The 18,219-nt window shown below is 44.1% G+C and overlaps 6 protein-coding genes and 1 non-coding gene across 7 annotated transcripts; 4 read left to right on the forward strand and 3 right to left on the reverse strand.

Annotated features, from left to right (window-relative positions):
* Window positions 1–586: 586 nt before the first annotated feature.
* On the forward strand, window positions 587–1,844 carry TSTA_042570 (uncharacterized protein; the record flags this gene model as incomplete). Its single annotated transcript, XM_002484691.1, has 3 exons — window positions 587–714; window positions 756–1,162; window positions 1,225–1,844. 3 exons carry the CDS (start codon window positions 587–589, stop codon window positions 1,842–1,844), a joined length of 1,155 nt encoding a protein of 384 aa, XP_002484736.1.
* A 641-nt stretch (window positions 1,845–2,485) lies between these two features.
* Window positions 2,486–2,584, reverse strand: TSTA_042580. The gene has a single exon. It is a non-coding gene; the product is annotated as a tRNA-Cys (tRNA).
* Window positions 2,585–3,395: 811 nt separating this feature from the next.
* On the forward strand, window positions 3,396–4,687 carry TSTA_042590 (quinone oxidoreductase, putative; the record flags this gene model as incomplete). The annotated part of the gene is made up of 4 exons (XM_002484692.1): window positions 3,396–3,614; window positions 3,705–3,822; window positions 3,888–3,903; window positions 3,982–4,687. 4 exons carry the CDS (start codon window positions 3,396–3,398, stop codon window positions 4,685–4,687), a joined length of 1,059 nt encoding a protein of 352 aa, XP_002484737.1.
* Window positions 4,688–4,749: 62 nt separating this feature from the next.
* On the reverse strand, window positions 4,750–5,935 carry TSTA_042600 (ion channel, putative). Its single transcript, XM_002484693.1, has 4 exons — window positions 5,563–5,935; window positions 5,270–5,470; window positions 5,060–5,207; window positions 4,750–4,990 (listed from the first exon to the last, which is right to left on the reverse strand). Exons 1-4 carry the CDS (start codon window positions 5,835–5,837, stop codon window positions 4,907–4,909), a joined length of 708 nt encoding a protein of 235 aa, XP_002484738.1. The 5' UTR covers window positions 5,838–5,935; the 3' UTR covers window positions 4,750–4,906.
* Window positions 5,936–6,979: 1,044 nt separating this feature from the next.
* Window positions 6,980–8,464, forward strand: TSTA_042610 (uncharacterized protein). Its single transcript, XM_002484694.1, has 2 exons — window positions 6,980–8,034; window positions 8,108–8,464. Exons 1-2 carry the CDS (start codon window positions 7,365–7,367, stop codon window positions 8,164–8,166), a joined length of 729 nt encoding a protein of 242 aa, XP_002484739.1. The 5' UTR covers window positions 6,980–7,364; the 3' UTR covers window positions 8,167–8,464.
* A 3,526-nt stretch (window positions 8,465–11,990) lies between these two features.
* On the forward strand, window positions 11,991–14,220 carry TSTA_042620 (cytochrome P450, putative). Its single transcript, XM_002484695.1, has 7 exons — window positions 11,991–12,138; window positions 12,222–12,363; window positions 12,454–12,839; window positions 12,916–13,362; window positions 13,424–13,593; window positions 13,664–13,740; window positions 13,861–14,220. Exons 1-7 carry the CDS (start codon window positions 12,055–12,057, stop codon window positions 14,034–14,036), a joined length of 1,482 nt encoding a protein of 493 aa, XP_002484740.1. The 5' UTR covers window positions 11,991–12,054; the 3' UTR covers window positions 14,037–14,220.
* Window positions 14,221–14,355: 135 nt separating this feature from the next.
* Window positions 14,356–16,184, reverse strand: TSTA_042630 (sugar transporter, putative). Its single transcript, XM_002484696.1, has 2 exons — window positions 15,746–16,184; window positions 14,356–15,656 (listed from the first exon to the last, which is right to left on the reverse strand). The coding sequence occupies exons 1-2, from the start codon at window positions 16,086–16,088 to the stop codon at window positions 14,392–14,394; spliced, it is 1,608 nt and encodes a 535-aa protein (XP_002484741.1). The 5' UTR covers window positions 16,089–16,184; the 3' UTR covers window positions 14,356–14,391.
* Window positions 16,185–18,219: the final 2,035 nt, after the last annotated feature.

Here is an 18,219-nt window from a genome sequence, read left to right on the forward strand (position 1 = left end):
AACTACAGGGCAAAATAATACTGCCAGCTGACTGTCTACTGGTAGGTCCAGGCTGCAGATCCCAAACATTACGTGGTCACTGGTCAGCGTCGCATTATGAGGCTGAGCTAGTAGTCTTCAGGGGCGGACGCTAGGGATAGTCTAAATCGTACACTACGCTCGATCAAGTACAGTCCCTTCTCTTCAGACGAATCCTAGAGGATCCCATTATTAGTGAGCTGTCGGCTGATGAAATACCTTCCGGCTTTAAACAAGGAACATGGGATTTCTATTCAACGTTTTGTTTTCAGTTCCCGCTCGAGTCACAGCTTGAGTCAGTCCCTTCTGCGGTACTACATACATGTTAGCACTGCACTAAAAATGGAGAATACTACGTACTGCCATGTCACCATTGATATGACTAAGATGCAATTCTTTCGATTTGGGCTTGTCAGTTAGGCTTTCAAGGTTGTCTATTTAACAATAACCTGTACCTACTACCTGGACATATCGGGTTCAAAGGCAGACTCAAGCACATCCAGCCCTTCTTTTCGAGGTACAGTAACTCTCACAATTCAGTACCTATCTACTAGCAGATTATCGCATCATGTGTGTCAACAAGAAGCATTTTGGGGTTGCCCTTCTGGCTCCAAGTCTTGTTACTGCCAGTTCTATGAAGAGTCTTCTCTCCAAGCGGGATGCCTCGACTTACGAGCAAAATGCTATCTGCACCGCGTAAGTTCAGATTTTATCACTTTTCAACATCCAATAGACAGGGCTGATCACATTTCACCGGTTAGAGACCAACTGCTCCGCTCCTACTCAGTGAATGACACTGCCCTCTTCGGAAAAGACCTCTGGTGGCAATCGGGAAACTTCATCTCTGCATTGGCAACATTTTACCAGCTCGACCCAGACTACGGCTCCATCCATAATGATATCTTCGCTAAGACCTTGTCCGAAGCTCCCGGTTACGGTAACTACGTCAACTTCTTGAATGGCTGGTATGACGATGAAGGTTGGTGGGGAAATGCATTCTTGGATGTATACGATTACACCCAAGACAGAGCATATTTGAACCAGGCCATTACCATCTATAGTGATATCGTCGGTGGATTGGGAACACCATGTGGTGGGATTTGGTGGGACAAGGCGAAAACATATGTTTCTGCCATTTCAAACGGTGAGTTATAACTCATATTTCTGTCATTGTGAGATTGGGAAACTTATGATCTCAAAAATAAGGTCTATACACCGAACTTGCAGCTGGTCTTGCCAACCGTGCGGGAGATTCGAGTTATCTCGAGAATGCGGAGGAGAATTGGAACTGGTTCTTCAGCTCTGGCATTGTCGGATCTGATCACATAGTCAGAGACGGATTGCAATCTAGCAATGGTTGCTCACTTAACGGCAATGTTTTCACGTACAATCAAGGAGTCATTCTCGGCGCAGCAGCTGAACTCTATAAGGCAACCGGCAACAGGACCTACCTGACAACAGCGGCAGCGCTTGCCGATGCTTCTACTGCTTCAGGCTCTGCTGTGACCAGCAGCAGTGGCATCTTGACTGAGGGCTGTGATAAAAGCAGCAATTGCGATACGACCGCTCAAATGTTCAAGGGCGCTTATATCCGAGGATTGAGGAAATTGCAGCTTGTCGACCCGGAGACTGACTGGCTGAACTATATCACTGCAAATGCGCAGAGTATTTGGAATAATGACCTCAATGTTGAGAATGTCAATGGTCAGTCGGAGTGTATCGTCGGCTCTGCTTGGGCTGGTCCTTTCAACAGCGATCAGGCCACCGTCGTTACTCAGGGAGCAGCACTAGATGCTCTCAATGCCGCGCTTGCGACCACTCGGTAATCAACTGGCACTGGGCGACTCCTTTTATGCAATGATGTCGCGAACGTTCCTTCGTGCATATAGTGTTTATCTACTTTAAGAGACTAAATTTCCGGTACAATCAACATGGACAAGGAGGAGGACCTCCATAGGTGGTTTTACTCACCTCTCCACGACATTATGAGTCCTAATATTGCAAGTCAACGTCGTCGAAAACTTATAGTCTTGGACAGTATTTGATTGTATTAACAGCCCTAATACTATTTATCATTTAGCTTCATTATCCAGATGTCCGAGTGTTAGAACCCTGGAACCTTCTAAGCAGTGTTGACTTCGAATGAGCTCTTGTTGCCCAGGTACAGTGCCATTAAAATAAAAGATGCACCCGTGGAACTCGCCAAGTAAGGTAACTACTAACCAGGGTGCGAGTTTGCACGGATTTACTTTTTGATTGAGTCAACCTAGCTTAAGATGATTGTTAAAGATTAAGCTAGATGGATTTGGCGCACTTTAAATATCTGCTGGACTAACACAATTATATACGTAGTGAGATGAGTGGAGTGGGCGGAAAAATAAAAACGTAGACTTGCAACAAGTATCAACCCCCTTTCATGGATTCGGGATGATGCTCTCGGTTCATATAAGGTATGTAAAAAAATACCAGGGCGCACACGGATTCGAACCATGGACCTCAAGGTATTTGCAGTTTAAAACAATTGATATTACTGCAATCTCGCGATCTACCGCTGATCTATACGCCCACGTCGATAAGGTTTTCCGCAAATGAAGTTTTTCAGAAAACTCCAACCGTTTTCTATACCCCTCCGATTCTCTGCAGAGTACCAAAACACCTTTGATTAGGTGGAGATACGCAACTTAACTTAGTAGTAGGTACATAGACTAAGCATTCTCTACCATCATTGTCTACAATAATCAATCTTCTTCTCTACAAGGCTCTCGAAACGTGTATTCGCAAAGGCTTTACTCAGGCGAGCTCTTGTATGAAGCTCGTACATTAGTGACAACTGCTGTCGGAATTCCCTTGCGGTACTTATTTCGTTTATCAGATCGACAAGGGTATTCAATCTAAAGACCCACACTGGTTCTGCCATATCTTTCGTGTTTTTGCAGATTCTCGACACGTCGATTCTTATAATCTTTGTACCTGTGCCAATATCTACATCTCTGAGGGCTCCTTGTCGTCGTGGTTGTCCTGGAGCCGATATTGTGAGGATAGACGAATACAGGTCACAGTCTTACAGAAACCTCCTATAACGCAATAGGGTATTTCTCCAGAGTCCGATAAGAATGCCCTTAACCCTTCTTTAGTATCCTTTTCCGGGTGGGAGGGCCGGTGGGAGAGCCGGTAGGCAGATCCCTGCATAGTCCGCCCCAATCTAATACTTCCAAGGTAGCATGATTGCGTAATGTGCGTCGCGCTTTGATTAATAATTGTCGTCGAGATCTGGGAAATTATATAACTCTCTCATAGAACTGTCGGTTGTGGTAAACTCAAACCCGTCCCCGGTAAACAGTTTTGAAAGTAGGTTCAATTGTCAAATCGAACCAGCTATGTACGAAGTCATTGTTCATGCCGGTCCCAAGGCCGAACTAGTTCAATCACCAATTCCTTCTCCCAAAGCGGACCAAGTTGTCATCAAGGTGGTGGTCTCTGGAAGCAACCCCAAGGATTGGAAAACACCCAATCTCTGGGGATGGGAAGGCATGAATCAAGGAGACGATATTGCCGGAATTGTGCATGAAGTTGGATCTAATGTGGTTGAATTTAAGGTCCGTCTTGTGAAATAAATACAGGGGAACCGGGAACCAATTTGAAAAGGCATGAAGCGCTGCTGACACGAGTGAAACCGGGCTTCACAGGTTGGCGATAGGGTTGCCGCATTCCATGAAATGCGAACGCCTGGTGGTAGCTACGCAGAATATGCAGTTGCATGGGCTCATACAACGTTTCACCTTCCCAAGCAGACCTCTTTCGAGGGTAAGTTGAACAGCGTTTTCCTCATGGGAAAGTGTAAGAAAATCAATATTAATACGAGATTACAGAAGCAGCAACGATCCCGTAAGTAATTTATTCTGATGGTCATCAGAGATGATCAAGAAAGGCATCGGTAACTTATTCCATTGATCTTATATACAGCTTGGCTGGGTTGACAGCCGCTCTCGGCCTTTTCGCCCGGTTGAGGCTTCCCACTCCATTTGCAAGGGCGACAGAGCCGATACCAACTATAATCTATGGCGGCTCCACAGCCGTTGGGGCGTTTGCAATCAAATTAGCTCAGCGTGCAAACATTCATCCTCTCTTCGTGGTGGCCGGATCCGGGTCATCTTTCGTTGATAAACTGATTGATCGCTCAAAGGGTGATGTAATCATTGACTACCGACCAGGTCCGGCTCACCTTGTCGAGCAGCTGAACACAGCCATCCAGAATGTCGGCTTGACCAAGATCAAATACGCCCTAGATGCCGTGACTACAGAACCCAGTTTCCAGGTTTTGGCTAAAGTATTGGATACCAACGGAGGGCGGTACACTGGAGTTTTGCCGTATGACGAGAGCGTTTTCGCCTCCGGCATATCTCATTCTACTACAACCGTCGGCAATTCTCATGCATCGGATGAAAAAGCACCTGGCGATGCGGATTTGGCATTTGCCTTCATTCGGCTTTTCGGAAAGGGGTTGAAAGATGGTTGGTTCACCGGTCATCCTTTCGAGGTTGTGCCTAACGGGCTGGCTGGTGTTGAAGAAGCACTCAGAAATCTCAAAGATGGGAAGAATAGCGCGTTGAAGTATGTATTTAGGATTGCAGACACACCCCAATTGAGGGAAGATCAACCCGGAATATAGCATGGCATGCCAAAGTTAGTCAGTTGTGTTTGACAAAGGGAAAGGCTAGGAGCAGGCAGAGTAATTGACAATGTTGGTTTTCTGTTTTGTAGTTACTGTACATTGGAAACTCCAGGAGTTCACACGAACACATAGTTGGCTATTTTTCTGCAATCAATATTTCAACATAAAAGTAATTGACAGACACCATAGACAGAGGAGAGATGAAAGCAATCGAAGCTAGTTAGAATCATCTTCGCATTGGGCGAGTCCAACATCTTCCCTTCCATCCTGCCAACTCGAACAATTCACGCATCGAACGGCCTTTCCCAATTACAACACACGTTAAACCTTAAACCATGAGGCTTCACACGGATTCGAAATATCGCTTACCTTGCGGTTAATCCACTTCCTGCAGTATTTACACTTCACAGTTCTCTTGATCATTGATCCGTCGTGTGAAATCAAAACATAGAAATGAGCTAGCCCATATAGCACGATGCCGACACCAAGGAAACTCATTACGTTATTCAGAAATGCCCTATTCCAAGTTAGCTCTTGCCCAATTGGTTGGCAGCGATGTTGAATACGAAAATCGCATACCCGTAAGCCATGACTAGGGCTCCATCATCCCGAGCCTGCGCAAGAGTATTATAACCTCCTGCCAAATCGTAGTTCGGCCCTTTCCGCAGCACGCTGAATTTCTCATCAAGATTACGGTGAATAAAAGGCAGCAGGGAGATAACTGGAAGGATCACATCCGAGACAAATGATGTTACGACCTTCGTGAATGCTTGACCGATCCTGAGAGAAACACGTTTTTGTAGTGTCAGATCACTATTGAATCTTTGAATTTTCATTGGCCTGGACAGGCAATGGAAATTAATGAAGTGTACATCAAACCAATAGCAACTTCAAGGACATTGTCTCTCATGGCAAAATCGACAAAGCCATCCCAGGCATGTCGGAGGCGATCCGTGGCATCTGAGCTCATGTGGAAAAGCGCATCGCGACCATCTTCTAAACCCCGCATGATGCTGAATGCTTTTAGGTGCCGAGTAAGCAAAGGCCGTGACACACACATAGAAAAAACTAGTAGGGAATATGACGGAACAATCATGCAATGTTGAGAATCTCTCCACTGGTGTTGACCTACTGCGCTAAACAACATCAATGTACGGCGGGGTAGTTAAGGGGTCATCTCCCAGGTGACCGCACGGATAGATGGAAGTGGACTAGCCTAGCCCATTCTCGATTAATAGGGGTCATCAAAAAGTTTGTTCAGACGAGGACCAACACCCTCAGATAAACTACGTACTTATAGTCAATGCTAAATATCCAGAAGTCCCTTTCCCTGCTTTTTACGTGTAGATCCTTCTATCTCCGCCTATGATCGAGGGGATTCACTCGGCTTCAATGTCAATGCGCTAACCGATATATCATCTTTTCACCCTAGTTGGTTATACATTGGATAAAAAGCCGATGCTAGATTCTCAATGGGCCTGGAATGCGTGAAACCCAAAATGGCTAATTTGACCAGCTACTCCGTGTAACTACGATCGAGGCTTAGATAGACGGTGGATCAAGGCAATGAATATGGAAATTGTTAACGGCGAGGGGACAGGAGCTGATCCACTGCTGAACTATATTATTTTTCCGGCACCAACACCTTCTAGAAAAAAAAGGACGATTAAGTTTGTCTTGCAAAGTACCAAGCGAATAGCATCCTTGGATTCTTTCTCCAAAGGTAAATTCCATATGTAGGGACGATGTACATTGAACATTGAACATGATTTTGGCCACTGAGAGCTCGGCCGAGGGATATCAAATGAGTTTGTGATCAGCCACATTCTGGGATACAAGTCAGTGGCATCCATAACGACAGTCTCTAATACATAAGTGGTCAACAGGGACAGCAGCCTGTACATCACCAAACCAATCAATTCAGCGGACGTGCTGTAATCCTAGACTAGTCTCATCAACAAAGTGGAATCGGAGAACTCAAATTTCAAGAAAGCGGCACTCTAAGATATCCAGCCTTGAATTCGGATATCAAAGCACGCTGCTGACTATTTGACGGAAACTACGTCCGGGTAGAACGATAGGCGAAGAAGCGAACTGGATATGAAGCCTCAAGCCAAGATGAGTCTTAGTGAGGTTAGTTAGGTCGAGCCGTGTCCGCGCAAAAGGATCCGTATTAATGAGGGGCAACATTCTCTTCATTGTGAGATTGATCCGGATACTATTTCCTGCTTCCCACACCTCTTCTCATCTTTTCCCTTCTTCCTGCTCCTCGCATGCTTTCACAATGGTAAGCGAGGAGCCAAACAAAGAAATAGAGCAGACGGAGAAAAAAAAAATCACAAAGGCAATGATTTTCTACGTGATTTGTTGATTCGATAGACAAGCCTTCAGGGATAAAAAAAGAGACGACTCAGTGACATAATGCCTGATCTGTCTTCCCAAACTCAACCTCCTATTCCCTCAATGCCCTGAATTCTTTCTTAGCTGGACCCTTTCAATATTACCATTGCGTACAATCTGCTTCCAATAGACCTAGTCGTGGGTCGCCCGGAGATGCTTGATTCTGACTCTGCTTGGTAAATATACTCTTTTCGGCAAGACAAGTAATAGCAACGAGTAGCAAAAGAATCTATTTGCTATTCATACTCCTTACGGACCTCAAAGCCAGCAACCAATGGCATTCAACAGGACCATGGCGACCCCTCCAACCTATTATAGAGCGATCCTTCCTCATGGCGCGAGCTTTGCAATCAAACCCGAACAGTTCGCTTCCGAGAACCTGGAGCGCAAATACCGAGTCCAGAAATCGATTATTCGGCACTCATCCTTGCATTGTTTCTGTCTCTACTGTTACCAAGGGTTTGCACGAATGGAAGATTTGTATCGCCATGCCTCTGACAGTGGTGAGGGCCATTCTCAAATTCTGCGTGAGAATAGGAATAGGGAGCCTCGCGGGTTTTATAATTTCTTCCGAGAAGCTCTGAATTTGACGGAGGCGCATATTGACGACTGGACTATCTGCCACATGCGTATCCCCGATCTCTTTGATCCCGCCATTTTGATGGAGTTACTCAAGACGAAGAAGGGCTATGAGTCTGCTATCGCCCTACAAGAAGCTATTATAATGGCCACCTCGTTGCGCGCTACATGCCCAATATGTTATCGTAGTTTTAGTCTCCACGCAACACTGAAAACCCACTTCAGAGATCATGGATCGGAAGAGCATACCAAATTGTTAGCCGAACCAGATGGCAGATTTGATACCGGAAGAGTAATAACGGAGGTGGTTAATTCAGCGTGGAACCCAACTGGCAATGTTTTTCTTATTGAACCGCAAATGAGAAGTAAGTCCCCTTGCACTCTCATATCTTTCCTTCTTGGATGCTTTGCTGAAAGTATGGTCACCTCTCTGTACAGCCTCGACCACAGTTTATAATGTGATTACCGGAGAAACACGCGTGAGGATTGTTCGTTGACAGTCGATAATGACTAGAGAAGATGATGCATTTGGTAGCGGGTTTGAAAAGCTTTTTTCGGTTGTCGTTTCAAGAGGCATCTCAGTCAATTGAAACATTGTGTGTATGTGGGCATAGAATGAAATACAAACTGGCAATACCTTCACGGCGGGGATGGTAACTTTGATCGGGGCATCAATTTTCGGGGTCATCTGCATGAAAATTAGTTTTCATATTCTGTGACATATATCTTGTTAGAGTCAAATGTTGATACGAATCTTGTACTTAATTAACCCGCTACGAATACTGTTGGTGGCTGTTGGTGTCCATGGTTTGCGAACCTGTTCCATGTAACCACCCCAAATCAGGTCATCTCAGCTCGCCCAATTAGCTTGCGACTATGCATAATAATAATCAATCAAAATCTACCGCACTCCCAATTTCATAGAAAGTGGTGCGAGGCGCGGGGGGGTCTAGATCCACGACATCCTAAAGCCGAGGTTGGCAAATCGCCTGGCTTGTTTCAAGAATGATTCAAACCGGCTGGTCGTAGGTGACATTTAGACACCGAGTGTGTAAATCTAACTTAGAACTGATATCCTTATTTGCACATAGCAGTTACTTCATCCTTCTCCGGCTCTTTTCACATGCTGCAGGAAGATTGGCAAACCTGCAACCTTCCGGCTGATTAGACTCCTGTCATACTGCAACCATGGATGTATTCTGTATTCGAAATGGTAAGAGATCGTCAGCTAAATATTCTGGTAGAGAACTAACGGAGCAATATCGGAGCAAGATCAACATGGACGAGATAACGAATACTATTTTCCAGGGTTATGCCGCATGATATGTACCGACCAACGCCGGGGTTCATGGATGGTTCATATAAATTGATTGACTTAGAGTATTGGACGTCATAAGGCATGTATATGTACCTAAACTACACAAAAACCAATACTGATGTAGGCTAATATAACAATTAGTATAAGCATGATTCCGTGCGCAACAGTAAAGGGGTCTTCCGGCATTTTGATTATCTTAGTTATGGTTGTTCTCAGCTAATTTGGAGAGGGATCATGGCAATGCTGACAGCGTCATGAGCTGACGAATCTGTTGGCCGCTAGATTACTTTGGGACATTTGTGGATTCAATTGTGCAACGAATAAGCTTTAGGATGTCCCGCTACAGCCTGTCAAGCACCTTTTTTCGCGCCATTTTTCTCCATCCCCGAATGTAAGACCCCATATTAGTGACTCCCAGATAAGGGACCAAGAAACATAAGAATTTCAAGAAAAAGTAATTGCCTCGCTTTGTCAAGATCCATTTATCCTAATTGTCAATTGAAGTTCTTGCAAAAAGAAAGCTTTTCAAGAATTTTACCACCAGAGTATACACACTATCCAGGTTTTTCTTCGGACTTGTTTCAGTGTCTGACGTTACATTTCCCGAAATATCACGAACTCCATACAAACTAGAGGACCGACAACATGGAGAACAAAGCAATAGTTGGAAGTATCATGGTTTTCTTTTTGCTCGCCCTGGTACTACTATGCCAATCAGTGGCAAGTGCTTCTGATCCCATCCATGGTGAGTTGGGCAAAACTTCAAGTCTATAGCTCCGGCAAGCCTCGCCAGGCATGTCGAAAATGCATATCTAATATTGTTTCCAATAGATTTGAAGGCTACCCCCGGCTTATTGACACGAGATGATAAACAATCTGTTCCAGATACAGGTAAGCCGACTTTTATATTCATTGATTTTCCACTTCTCCACTATCTTTTACAAACCTAGGTTCTATGAGTTAGCAGGAAGAACTCCGTTTTCATTTTTGATTATTCGTCTCATTCGAATTCATGGGCTTTCACCGTTCGCAGAGCTTGTGAAACTGTATTATATGTTCCCTTGACTGACCATATACTTTTACTACAGTGCAATGCTGGTCATGCCCCGAACCATGCAGTTTGATGTCGTGTTGCGATGATGGGTATCCATTCTGTACGGATGATGACGGTCTATGCTACTGCAGTTCATAATAATATCTTGCAAATGAATAACCAGGCTTTGGGATATTCTCTTCACATTTCTATTCTGGAATGGCAACTTGAAGAATTGATATAAGTTCATATTTGCATCAATTCCTATTGCATACATCGTCGAGTTTACTAAGTTGCGGTCGATCCACCCTACTTACGAGTCCTGGACGAGTTACCTGTGTGAGAACGGCTCCTGGGCTCTTATTGAACTGGACCTAATAATTGACGAACCGACTCGCCACTATGAGATAGGAGCCTGGTCATGCAAGCAATAAATACTTCTGATTGAGTCCTATCTTGAATGGCTCCCATCAACCAATACTTGCGAGCGTCTCACAAGCCATCGGCATAACAGCTTAAGAACCAGCCGAACATTCTGTCTACGAAACCATATCGAACAGCACCCCGAGAGACAAATGATGTTCCACGCTTCTAACAACCTGCGAATTCCCCTGGCCATGTTTCTTCAGCTGCATTTTCTTTGACCGAGACTAAAGCGTGGTAGTGGCCTCCAACTATTCAAAGCATATAATAAGAATTCGGCCCTAGATGCTAGATTCTTGTCCCACATCTTTTCAAGTCTTTATAGTCATTCTTGGTGGGCAGAGTTCTGCCCACATGTAATCAAAAAAGGCGTGGAGCTCGAAGGCAGAGGCGAGATTGAGTTTTTCAACTTCTAGGTACTTGAGTTCCTGCTTTAGATGAGGTCAACTTCGCTGATATTATATATTTCTAGATAAACACTATATGTGCAATCCCTACTACCTGAATGTGAAACACTGTCATGGCGACCTCCCTCAATGCGCCCGGGTCGATGGAAAATGGGAATGCCGACGTAAATGAGGTCGAATCTACTGACAGAAATGCTGAGTCTAGCGCGGTCTGATGGCTTGGGAATAATCAAGACTATAGAGGTGCCATTATCTTGATGCTCCTCGATCGCTTCCTTGTCCTCCTATTGACAGACTTCAGTCTCGGTCTGAAATTTCCTTATTATTCGTCTTTCCAATCATTCCGCACTCTTCGAGTCACCACCATCAAAACTGCTTACTAGAAGATATGCTGGCAGTAATCATTCCACCTTTTTAGCATTTATTTACTAAAATTACATTGGCTACGTGTATGGGAGTTTGTCACTTCAACAGATCCGCACAAACAGGCTATCAAATGATGTACTTGTTTCTCATCAACTTTATGGAACGACTTTGGTCCTATTCATTCGGATATTTCAAACGTGGAGGTTATTAGAGTACCAACTAATCTGCTGGTTAGAATGTGTTGGAGATTAGATCGGGTCCGGGGAAAGGGAGCATTTCCCGATGTCTGTGGAAACGGATGCCCGAAGCATTGGAACATAATCGTAATTTCCACCCTCCGAAAACAATAATTTGGTCGTTTATTGAATTGAATTAATATATGTTTTAAGACTGGATCAAGGTTCTATCCGGATGGGCACGGTCTTGAAATGTGTCCCCGGTTTTTATAAATGCATTGGAAGTGTCTGTCTTAGGGTTATAACTCCGGAGTGACAAAGGGATTGTGTGAAGGATCGATAAATTACTAATGCGGACAATTTTTATGTTGGCGATTATATGCACCGGGGGAGAAGGTTTATGTATATCGAATAACTCTTAGCAACTATGTATTTGTACCTCGCAGGATATTCGGAGTAAGGCTATTCGAGAGTCTTAGCCTGCAAGCCAACACTATACGGACATTGTTCTCGGAGTTGATATCGCCGATTTACTACATATCTGAATATTTCAAGAGATGAGAAGTACAAAGCCAAGCCGCAACGCCTTTTGCGATATCCGATGTTTTGACCATATCTTTTCTTGCAGAAATCTGACGAAGCACCCAGGTAAAAAACCACACATGATGGTGTCCACTGCGGTTGAACTTGCCCATGACGCGCTTTCTCTAAAATTCCTCGTTGGAACTTTTGCATTTTTGATTCTGGTTGGTGCATGTAGCGAAGTTCACCCATGTTTAGAAACTTGTTAGAACAGAGAGCCCTTGGACTGATCACTGGATTTGAGTAGAATTTTTTTTTTCGAGCTCATCAAAACCCTCTATCAAGGTATCCTGGACCATGGATCTCCAAATATACCAACCTCATCGCAAAATATTATTTCCTCTCAGGGACTAGACCCCGCTATGTGCATGCACTTCATATGAAATATGGTAAAGAACAATGATCCGTCTACCGAGGCCAGCACGACTCGAAAGAAACTGTTCAACTAACTTGACCCAACTATATGGGATAATTTTCAGGCCCCGTTGTTCGAGTCAGTCCGAACGAATTGGATATTTCTGACATTGATGCTGTAAAGGAGATTCATCGTGTGGGTGGACGGTATCTGAAGTCAGAATTCTATGAGAATATTGGCCACCGAAGCCTGAAGACATTGTTCAGCACAACTGACACAAGTCACCATGCGATTCGGCGGCGCCTATTATCTGCTGGAATGGCACGTAATAATCTTATGCGTTTGGAGCCGGTAGTTATGGAGCGAGTACAACTGACTATCCGCCGTATGGCGGAAGAGAGCCAGAAACGTGGAGTTATTGATGTTTTCAAATGGTGGACGTTTATGGCTACGGATGTGATTGGGGAATTGAGCTTTGGGGAGTCCTTCCGGACGTTGGACAAGGGTGAAGTGAGTTTGGCATCGAGAGTCCATCAAAGATAAGCGGACAAGAACTAATCACTTGTCGAAAATCCTAAACGAAAAGAAAACTCAGTACATCATGGATCTTGAAAATATCTCCTCGTTCATGGCAATTCGCACGACCTTTCCAACTTTACTTCGGTATGCGCAGTTCATTCCAATCTTCCCTTTGTTGAGGCGAGTTTCAGAAGCTGGGCAAAGAATGTTTCAATATGCTCAACAAGCCATTGGTCGATACAACAAAATGCTGGAAAATAATCCCGATCCCAAGCAGACGCTATTTACAAAAATGTTCAAAGGTGGCTCCGAGGGTTTAACACAATTTGAAATTACTCTAGAAGCTGGTGGTTATATAGTCGCTGGCAGTGACACAACTGCGATCACATTGACATATCTTGTATGGGCGGTTTGCAAGAAACCTTCAATACGCGACCGATTGGTGGCCGAGGTTAAGAATCTGCCTGAAAATTTCAAGGAAGATGATCTCCGTGATTTACCATATTTGAACCAGGTAAGTTACATCGGCAAGCGATCTTGCCATCATGAAAACTTAGATCTAATATTAGATGTAGGTCATCCATGAAGCGTTACGGCTCCATTCAGCGGTGCCCAGTGCCTTGCCACGAGCTGTTCCATCTGAAGGAGCAATTTTAGCTGGATACAGGATTCCAGGTGGTATGACAGTATCTACACAGGCTTATACCTTGCATCGTAATCCTGTAATCTTTCCCAACCCGGAAATGTAAGGCGCATATTTCTATCTCTTGCTGAGAAAGCGTCTTTTAATGATTATAACTAATTTATTTATGCAGCTTCGATCCTAGTCGATGGGAAACCCCAACAAAAGAAATGAAAAATATGTTTATGCCATTTGGAGGCGGTTCTAGAAGTAAGTTTCATCCCGGATCTATTGCCCTGCGGATCCGTGCCAGAAATGATGAAGTTCTGTGGGACGAATTATATTTTTGACCTAGGTATTAGAGCTTTTGCTAATAGTCCGATCAAACAGTTTGTATTGGAATTCATTTGGCATGGATGGAGTTACTCCTGGCCACCGCCCTATTCTTCCGCACGTTTCCAAATGCGCGCGTTTCCCAGAAAGAGGGGATGTGTGACCAAGATATGGAAGCTAAAATGTTTGTACTTGTATCACCGAAAGGCCGGCGTTGCTTGATTGAGTCTTGACGGAGTCCTTTCATATGAAGGATATGGGTTAAGTTGCCCCAATCCCATATTGGACACACCCCTGCATATCTAGTGATTGAGGGCAAATCATCCCCTTGCTCCTAATTACAATGCTTGAATTATTAAACTATTTATTAATTGTTCTCTTAACATGAAGATGGAGGCCAAAAGAAGCTACCATACATGGCTGGGTCGGACCGCTGGTTGTAGGTTTCATATTTCGACATCCTAGTAGTCTGCACGTAAGTAGGGTACTATGAGATCTGTATATCCCTACTCTGGCAAATAGACAGAATAACTGAATGAAACGCTAGCATGGACAACGCTGGTAACCACCACGTCCAATGACAAGCCTCTAGTCCTTCTCGGCACTGACAACCTCCCTAGCAGCATAAGCATCCACCTCCTGGGAAACAAACTTTCTTGCGCTGATCTTTCGGGAAAATATGATATCTAGCTCCTCATACGTTCTACCTTTGGCCTCGGGTAAGCGGAAGTAAGCCCATATAAATGTCAAAAGCGCCGTGCCACCCCAGAAAAATCCGGTCTTGCCAGAAGCATTCCAGGCTGTCGGGTTCATGAAGTATGGTTCAAGAACCTGACTCACCACGTTGGTGATTTGATAGGATACTCTAGCGAGGGATACCGTCAGACTGCGTAAACGTACTGAAGACGTTTCGGCCACAATTGCGTAAGCAATGGGCCCGACAGTCAATGAGTAGACCAGTAGCCAGAAAATGCAGAATCCGGCTTGGATCCAAATAGCACTTGTTGAACTGGAAGCGGAGTTGACTATACCAATGATGAATAATGTTGCACAGAGAATTCCCTGTCCAGTAACATATAGAATTCGTCGACCAAAGTGCGTGATCAACCACCAGGAACAAAGGGTCCCGAGAAAGGCAATTGCTGTACCACCGAGGTTCAGTTGATAAGCATGATCGGTACTCATGCCCGCAGTTGTGAAGAAATAGCTCGGTGAGTAGGCGAATGTACTTCCCGAAAGAATCTGGCCTACGAAAGCGAGACAGCAGATTTCAGTGCGGCGCAAATCAGTTCCTTTGAAACAATCAAGATATGAAGTTCCAACCTCCATGGACGATTCAATCTTGGCGGTATGCACTAGCATAGCTAATTGTCCATTAATCTGTTCTTCAGTTTTGTCTCCACCAAGGCGCCGCAAAGAATGTTTTGCTTCTTCGATACGATCATGTCGGACTAAATACCATGGTGATTCTGGGGCAAAGAAGCAAACAATCATCAGAGGTAGTGGCCACATCCATTGTAGTGCAAATGGAATACGATAAGACCACTCATCGTTTCTATCCACCAATCCTTGCAGAACGCCCGCTGCAATGAATTGTCCGATTGCCCAACATAGATTGACATAGACAGTGAGATATCCACGAAGGTTGGTAGGACATACTTCGGACGCATACGCTGGGCCAACAATGGCAAAGACACCCCAAGTCAAACCGCAGAGCAGTTCACCTGCAACTAGAACCCCGTTCGAAGGCGCGAAGAATACGATGAAGAGTAGGCCATTGAGAAGAGCGAGAGCAGCGATCATCACCCATCGATAACCGACGACCGAAGTCATGTAACCGTTTAACATACCACCTGCCTTTGTTAGCTACATACAAGCCAACTTGAACCTCCATCTAGAATTGTAGGAGGAACAGCAGGAAAGAAAAATAACAGGAGCTTACCAAAGATGGTTCCCACTGTGCTGGACATACTCAAGGCAGATTGCCACGGAGCCGGAATCTGCGTTCCTGTAGTACCACCATAATCGACGCCATATTTTTTGGTAAATTGTGGGTAGGCGTAGAAGTTGCTAATCAGTACGACATCATAGCCTTCCATAACAATCGAAAGTGAAATGAGCATCGACCATGCGACCGCTTTTCGGTTGGAACGCAACGCTTGCCAGAGGGTCTGCGAGTGCTCCTCATCTGAAGCATGTTTAGCCTCGATGATAGCCCCGCTGCCAAAGACGGTTTCAACATGGCTAGCGGCGGACTTTTCGATGTTGACCTCAGAAAAAGCCATGGCCAGGGTTATGTTCCCTTTCTTTCAAGAGAGATTTTCCAAAGAGAGCTCAAGAGAAGAAGAAAAAGCGACGAATGGTCTATTATTTATAGCCATGGAGAACGGGAGAAGGGAACACCATGCCATTAACATAGGCCACGAATACGTGTACCGGGAATCTGCATACAAAGACGAGCTCGACTAATAGCCATGGTCAATGCTCCTACACAGCCAATAGTAGAAATTATCTCGAATGAAGGTCGTATTGTGACCAGGTTTATGCTTAACCTGCGGGGAATATTCTCGTAATTAGCCTAAGTAATTACCCGGAATGCGGAGGGACAAATCTGGGGAAGATTACTGGGTCAAATTCAATGCGAGAATGGAAGTTAGAAGCCAATGAAAGTAAATGATCAGCCTCGCTAATTCGTTATTCGCCGTGATTTGAGTGACTGCTGGATTCAAGAGATCACTCCTGTTGGAACAAAGTTCTACCAAAAGGGGACCCTTAATGGGGCTTTCTGGTAAGTGGTTGATGAGTGATTTCAAGCTATTCTAAAACCTTGGGGACTTATATTATTTCTAATAGCTCCCTCTCAGTGCTATAACTCTTAGATTTTAAACCATCCTAGATATTCTCAGGTTCGGATACGCCTCTACCTAATTATTCTACATAGGACCTACCCACTGTACCTATTCATCTTAGCCTTATATAGAGGTTCTCTCTTTTTCGATCCCGGGTTCGAATTCTAGTTAAAGTTGTTGTTTCAGTGTCATCTTCATATTAGAGAGGCGATCCTAGGCTCATAACTATTGGAACAAATTGTATACCATTCACCAAAAAGAGGACCTCCATAATAAAACTTTCCTGTAAGTGGTTGATGAGTGATTTTGAGCTGTTCTAAATGCTTATATTATTTCTAATAACTCCAGCACGCAGTAGAATCTCTGAATGGCTTAATCCAGAAATTATCACCACATACATCTATATACGTACAGTAACATACTACCTAGCGCCTAATTCAGAGATTTAGTCAGATCAGTCAATAGAGATAAGTTAGTTCTCACTATACCGATACTCTCTACTCCTACAAAAGGCAACTTGAGACCAGAGATATAACTAGCACTTTCTCTTCTATCTTAGTTAACAAGACATCAGTGAGTATGCAGTGCCACTCTCAACGGAAACCCCAGATTATGATCATTAGATACCCCCGGGTCCTATGAGCCCTTCACAAAAATCACATCTAACAACCAAAAGAATTTTCCACTACCCAGTCACAGCTGCCCTGATAATGTAGATGACCCTGGGATGAACAGACTTAAACCCCCAATCCTATCTTTATTCCTTATAGCAAAGATCCTTGCTAAAGCCGCTTCTGCAGTTGGTGCCCGCTATCTAAATTAGCCCATTGACTCCCTAGTAAGTTATTTAATGTTCGGTGAAGCGTCATCCCTGTTGAGGCTTTCGAATATGGGCTTCGAAATGTATTTTGAGCATATAAAATGAGAACTGTTGTTATGCAACTCATTACCGAGGGTAAATGTTTAGCATTTACAGTAATACTTTTCAGAATCGATATGCATACTCTACTGGTATGTACTCCCAAGGTTGGTGATTAGTGATCATAAGATTCCATAATGCTCCCCAGAGCTTCGAATATCATATCTCGCATGGACTTTATTGTACCTCATGTACACATGATGAATTCCATTTACGTACCTAGTTATGTCGTGATTGCAAGTGCTAGAATAAACCAAGAATCTGTAATCCAAAAGCATTCAGTCTCAGCCACTTTTTCTCTAGGCACTGAACATGCAATCTTGCCAAATGGATACTGTTGTAGAAGACACTTGGGAAGGTCAACAGATACCTAGGTAAGATACAAGTTGTTAAAGCCGTGGCCAATGTGCTCAAGTTCTATTGGGTTGGTATACTATAGTCTTTGGGAAAAGGAGATCATTCGGTATCTTCCTTTTCTATTCACTTCGTATTACAGATCCCAAAAGGGCAAAATGGGCCATTTTGGACGTCTATATGCACAGTACATCCTTTTGGAAAGTTTGTCCAAAGGAAGTATCTGGGCGATGTACATGTCTCTCTATCAAGCCACTGCCTTGAAACTCAAATTTGATTTATATCTGCTTTCTC

The sequence above is a fragment of the Talaromyces stipitatus genome, genomic scaffold (genome assembly GCF_000003125.1).
Source record: "Talaromyces stipitatus ATCC 10500 scf_1105507295515 genomic scaffold, whole genome shotgun sequence".
NCBI classification, from domain to species: Eukaryota; Fungi; Ascomycota; class Eurotiomycetes; order Eurotiales; family Trichocomaceae; genus Talaromyces; species Talaromyces stipitatus.

Excerpts from the sequence above, each read along its gene's own strand:
- TSTA_042600 (XM_002484693.1), bottom strand. The coding sequence starts at position 5,837 with ATGTTGTTTAGCGCAGTAGGTCAACACCAGTGGAGAGATTCTCAACAT. Across the intron at positions 5,471-5,562 it reads GAAGTTGCTATTGGTTTGAT|GATCGGTCAAGCATTCACGA; the intron begins GTACACTTCATT and ends TGTTTCTCTCAG. Across the intron at positions 4,991-5,059 it reads GGAAGTGGATTAACCGCAAG|GCCGTTCGATGCGTGAATTG; the intron begins GTAAGCGATATT and ends TAATTGGGAAAG.
- TSTA_042610 (XM_002484694.1), top strand. The coding sequence starts at position 7,365 with ATGGCATTCAACAGGACCATGGCGACCCCTCCAACCTATTATAGAGCG. Across the intron at positions 8,035-8,107 it reads TATTGAACCGCAAATGAGAA|CCTCGACCACAGTTTATAAT; the intron begins GTAAGTCCCCTT and ends CTCTCTGTACAG.
- TSTA_042620 (XM_002484695.1), top strand. The coding sequence starts at position 12,055 with ATGATGGTGTCCACTGCGGTTGAACTTGCCCATGACGCGCTTTCTCTA. Across the intron at positions 12,139-12,221 it reads CTTTTGCATTTTTGATTCTG|AATTTTTTTTTTCGAGCTCA; the intron begins GTTGGTGCATGT and ends GGATTTGAGTAG. Across the intron at positions 12,364-12,453 it reads TGCACTTCATATGAAATATG|GCCCCGTTGTTCGAGTCAGT; the intron begins GTAAAGAACAAT and ends GATAATTTTCAG.
- TSTA_042630 (XM_002484696.1), bottom strand. The coding sequence starts at position 16,088 with ATGGCTTTTTCTGAGGTCAACATCGAAAAGTCCGCCGCTAGCCATGTT. Across the intron at positions 15,657-15,745 it reads CACAGTGGGAACCATCTTTG|GTGGTATGTTAAACGGTTAC; the intron begins GTAAGCTCCTGT and ends TAACAAAGGCAG.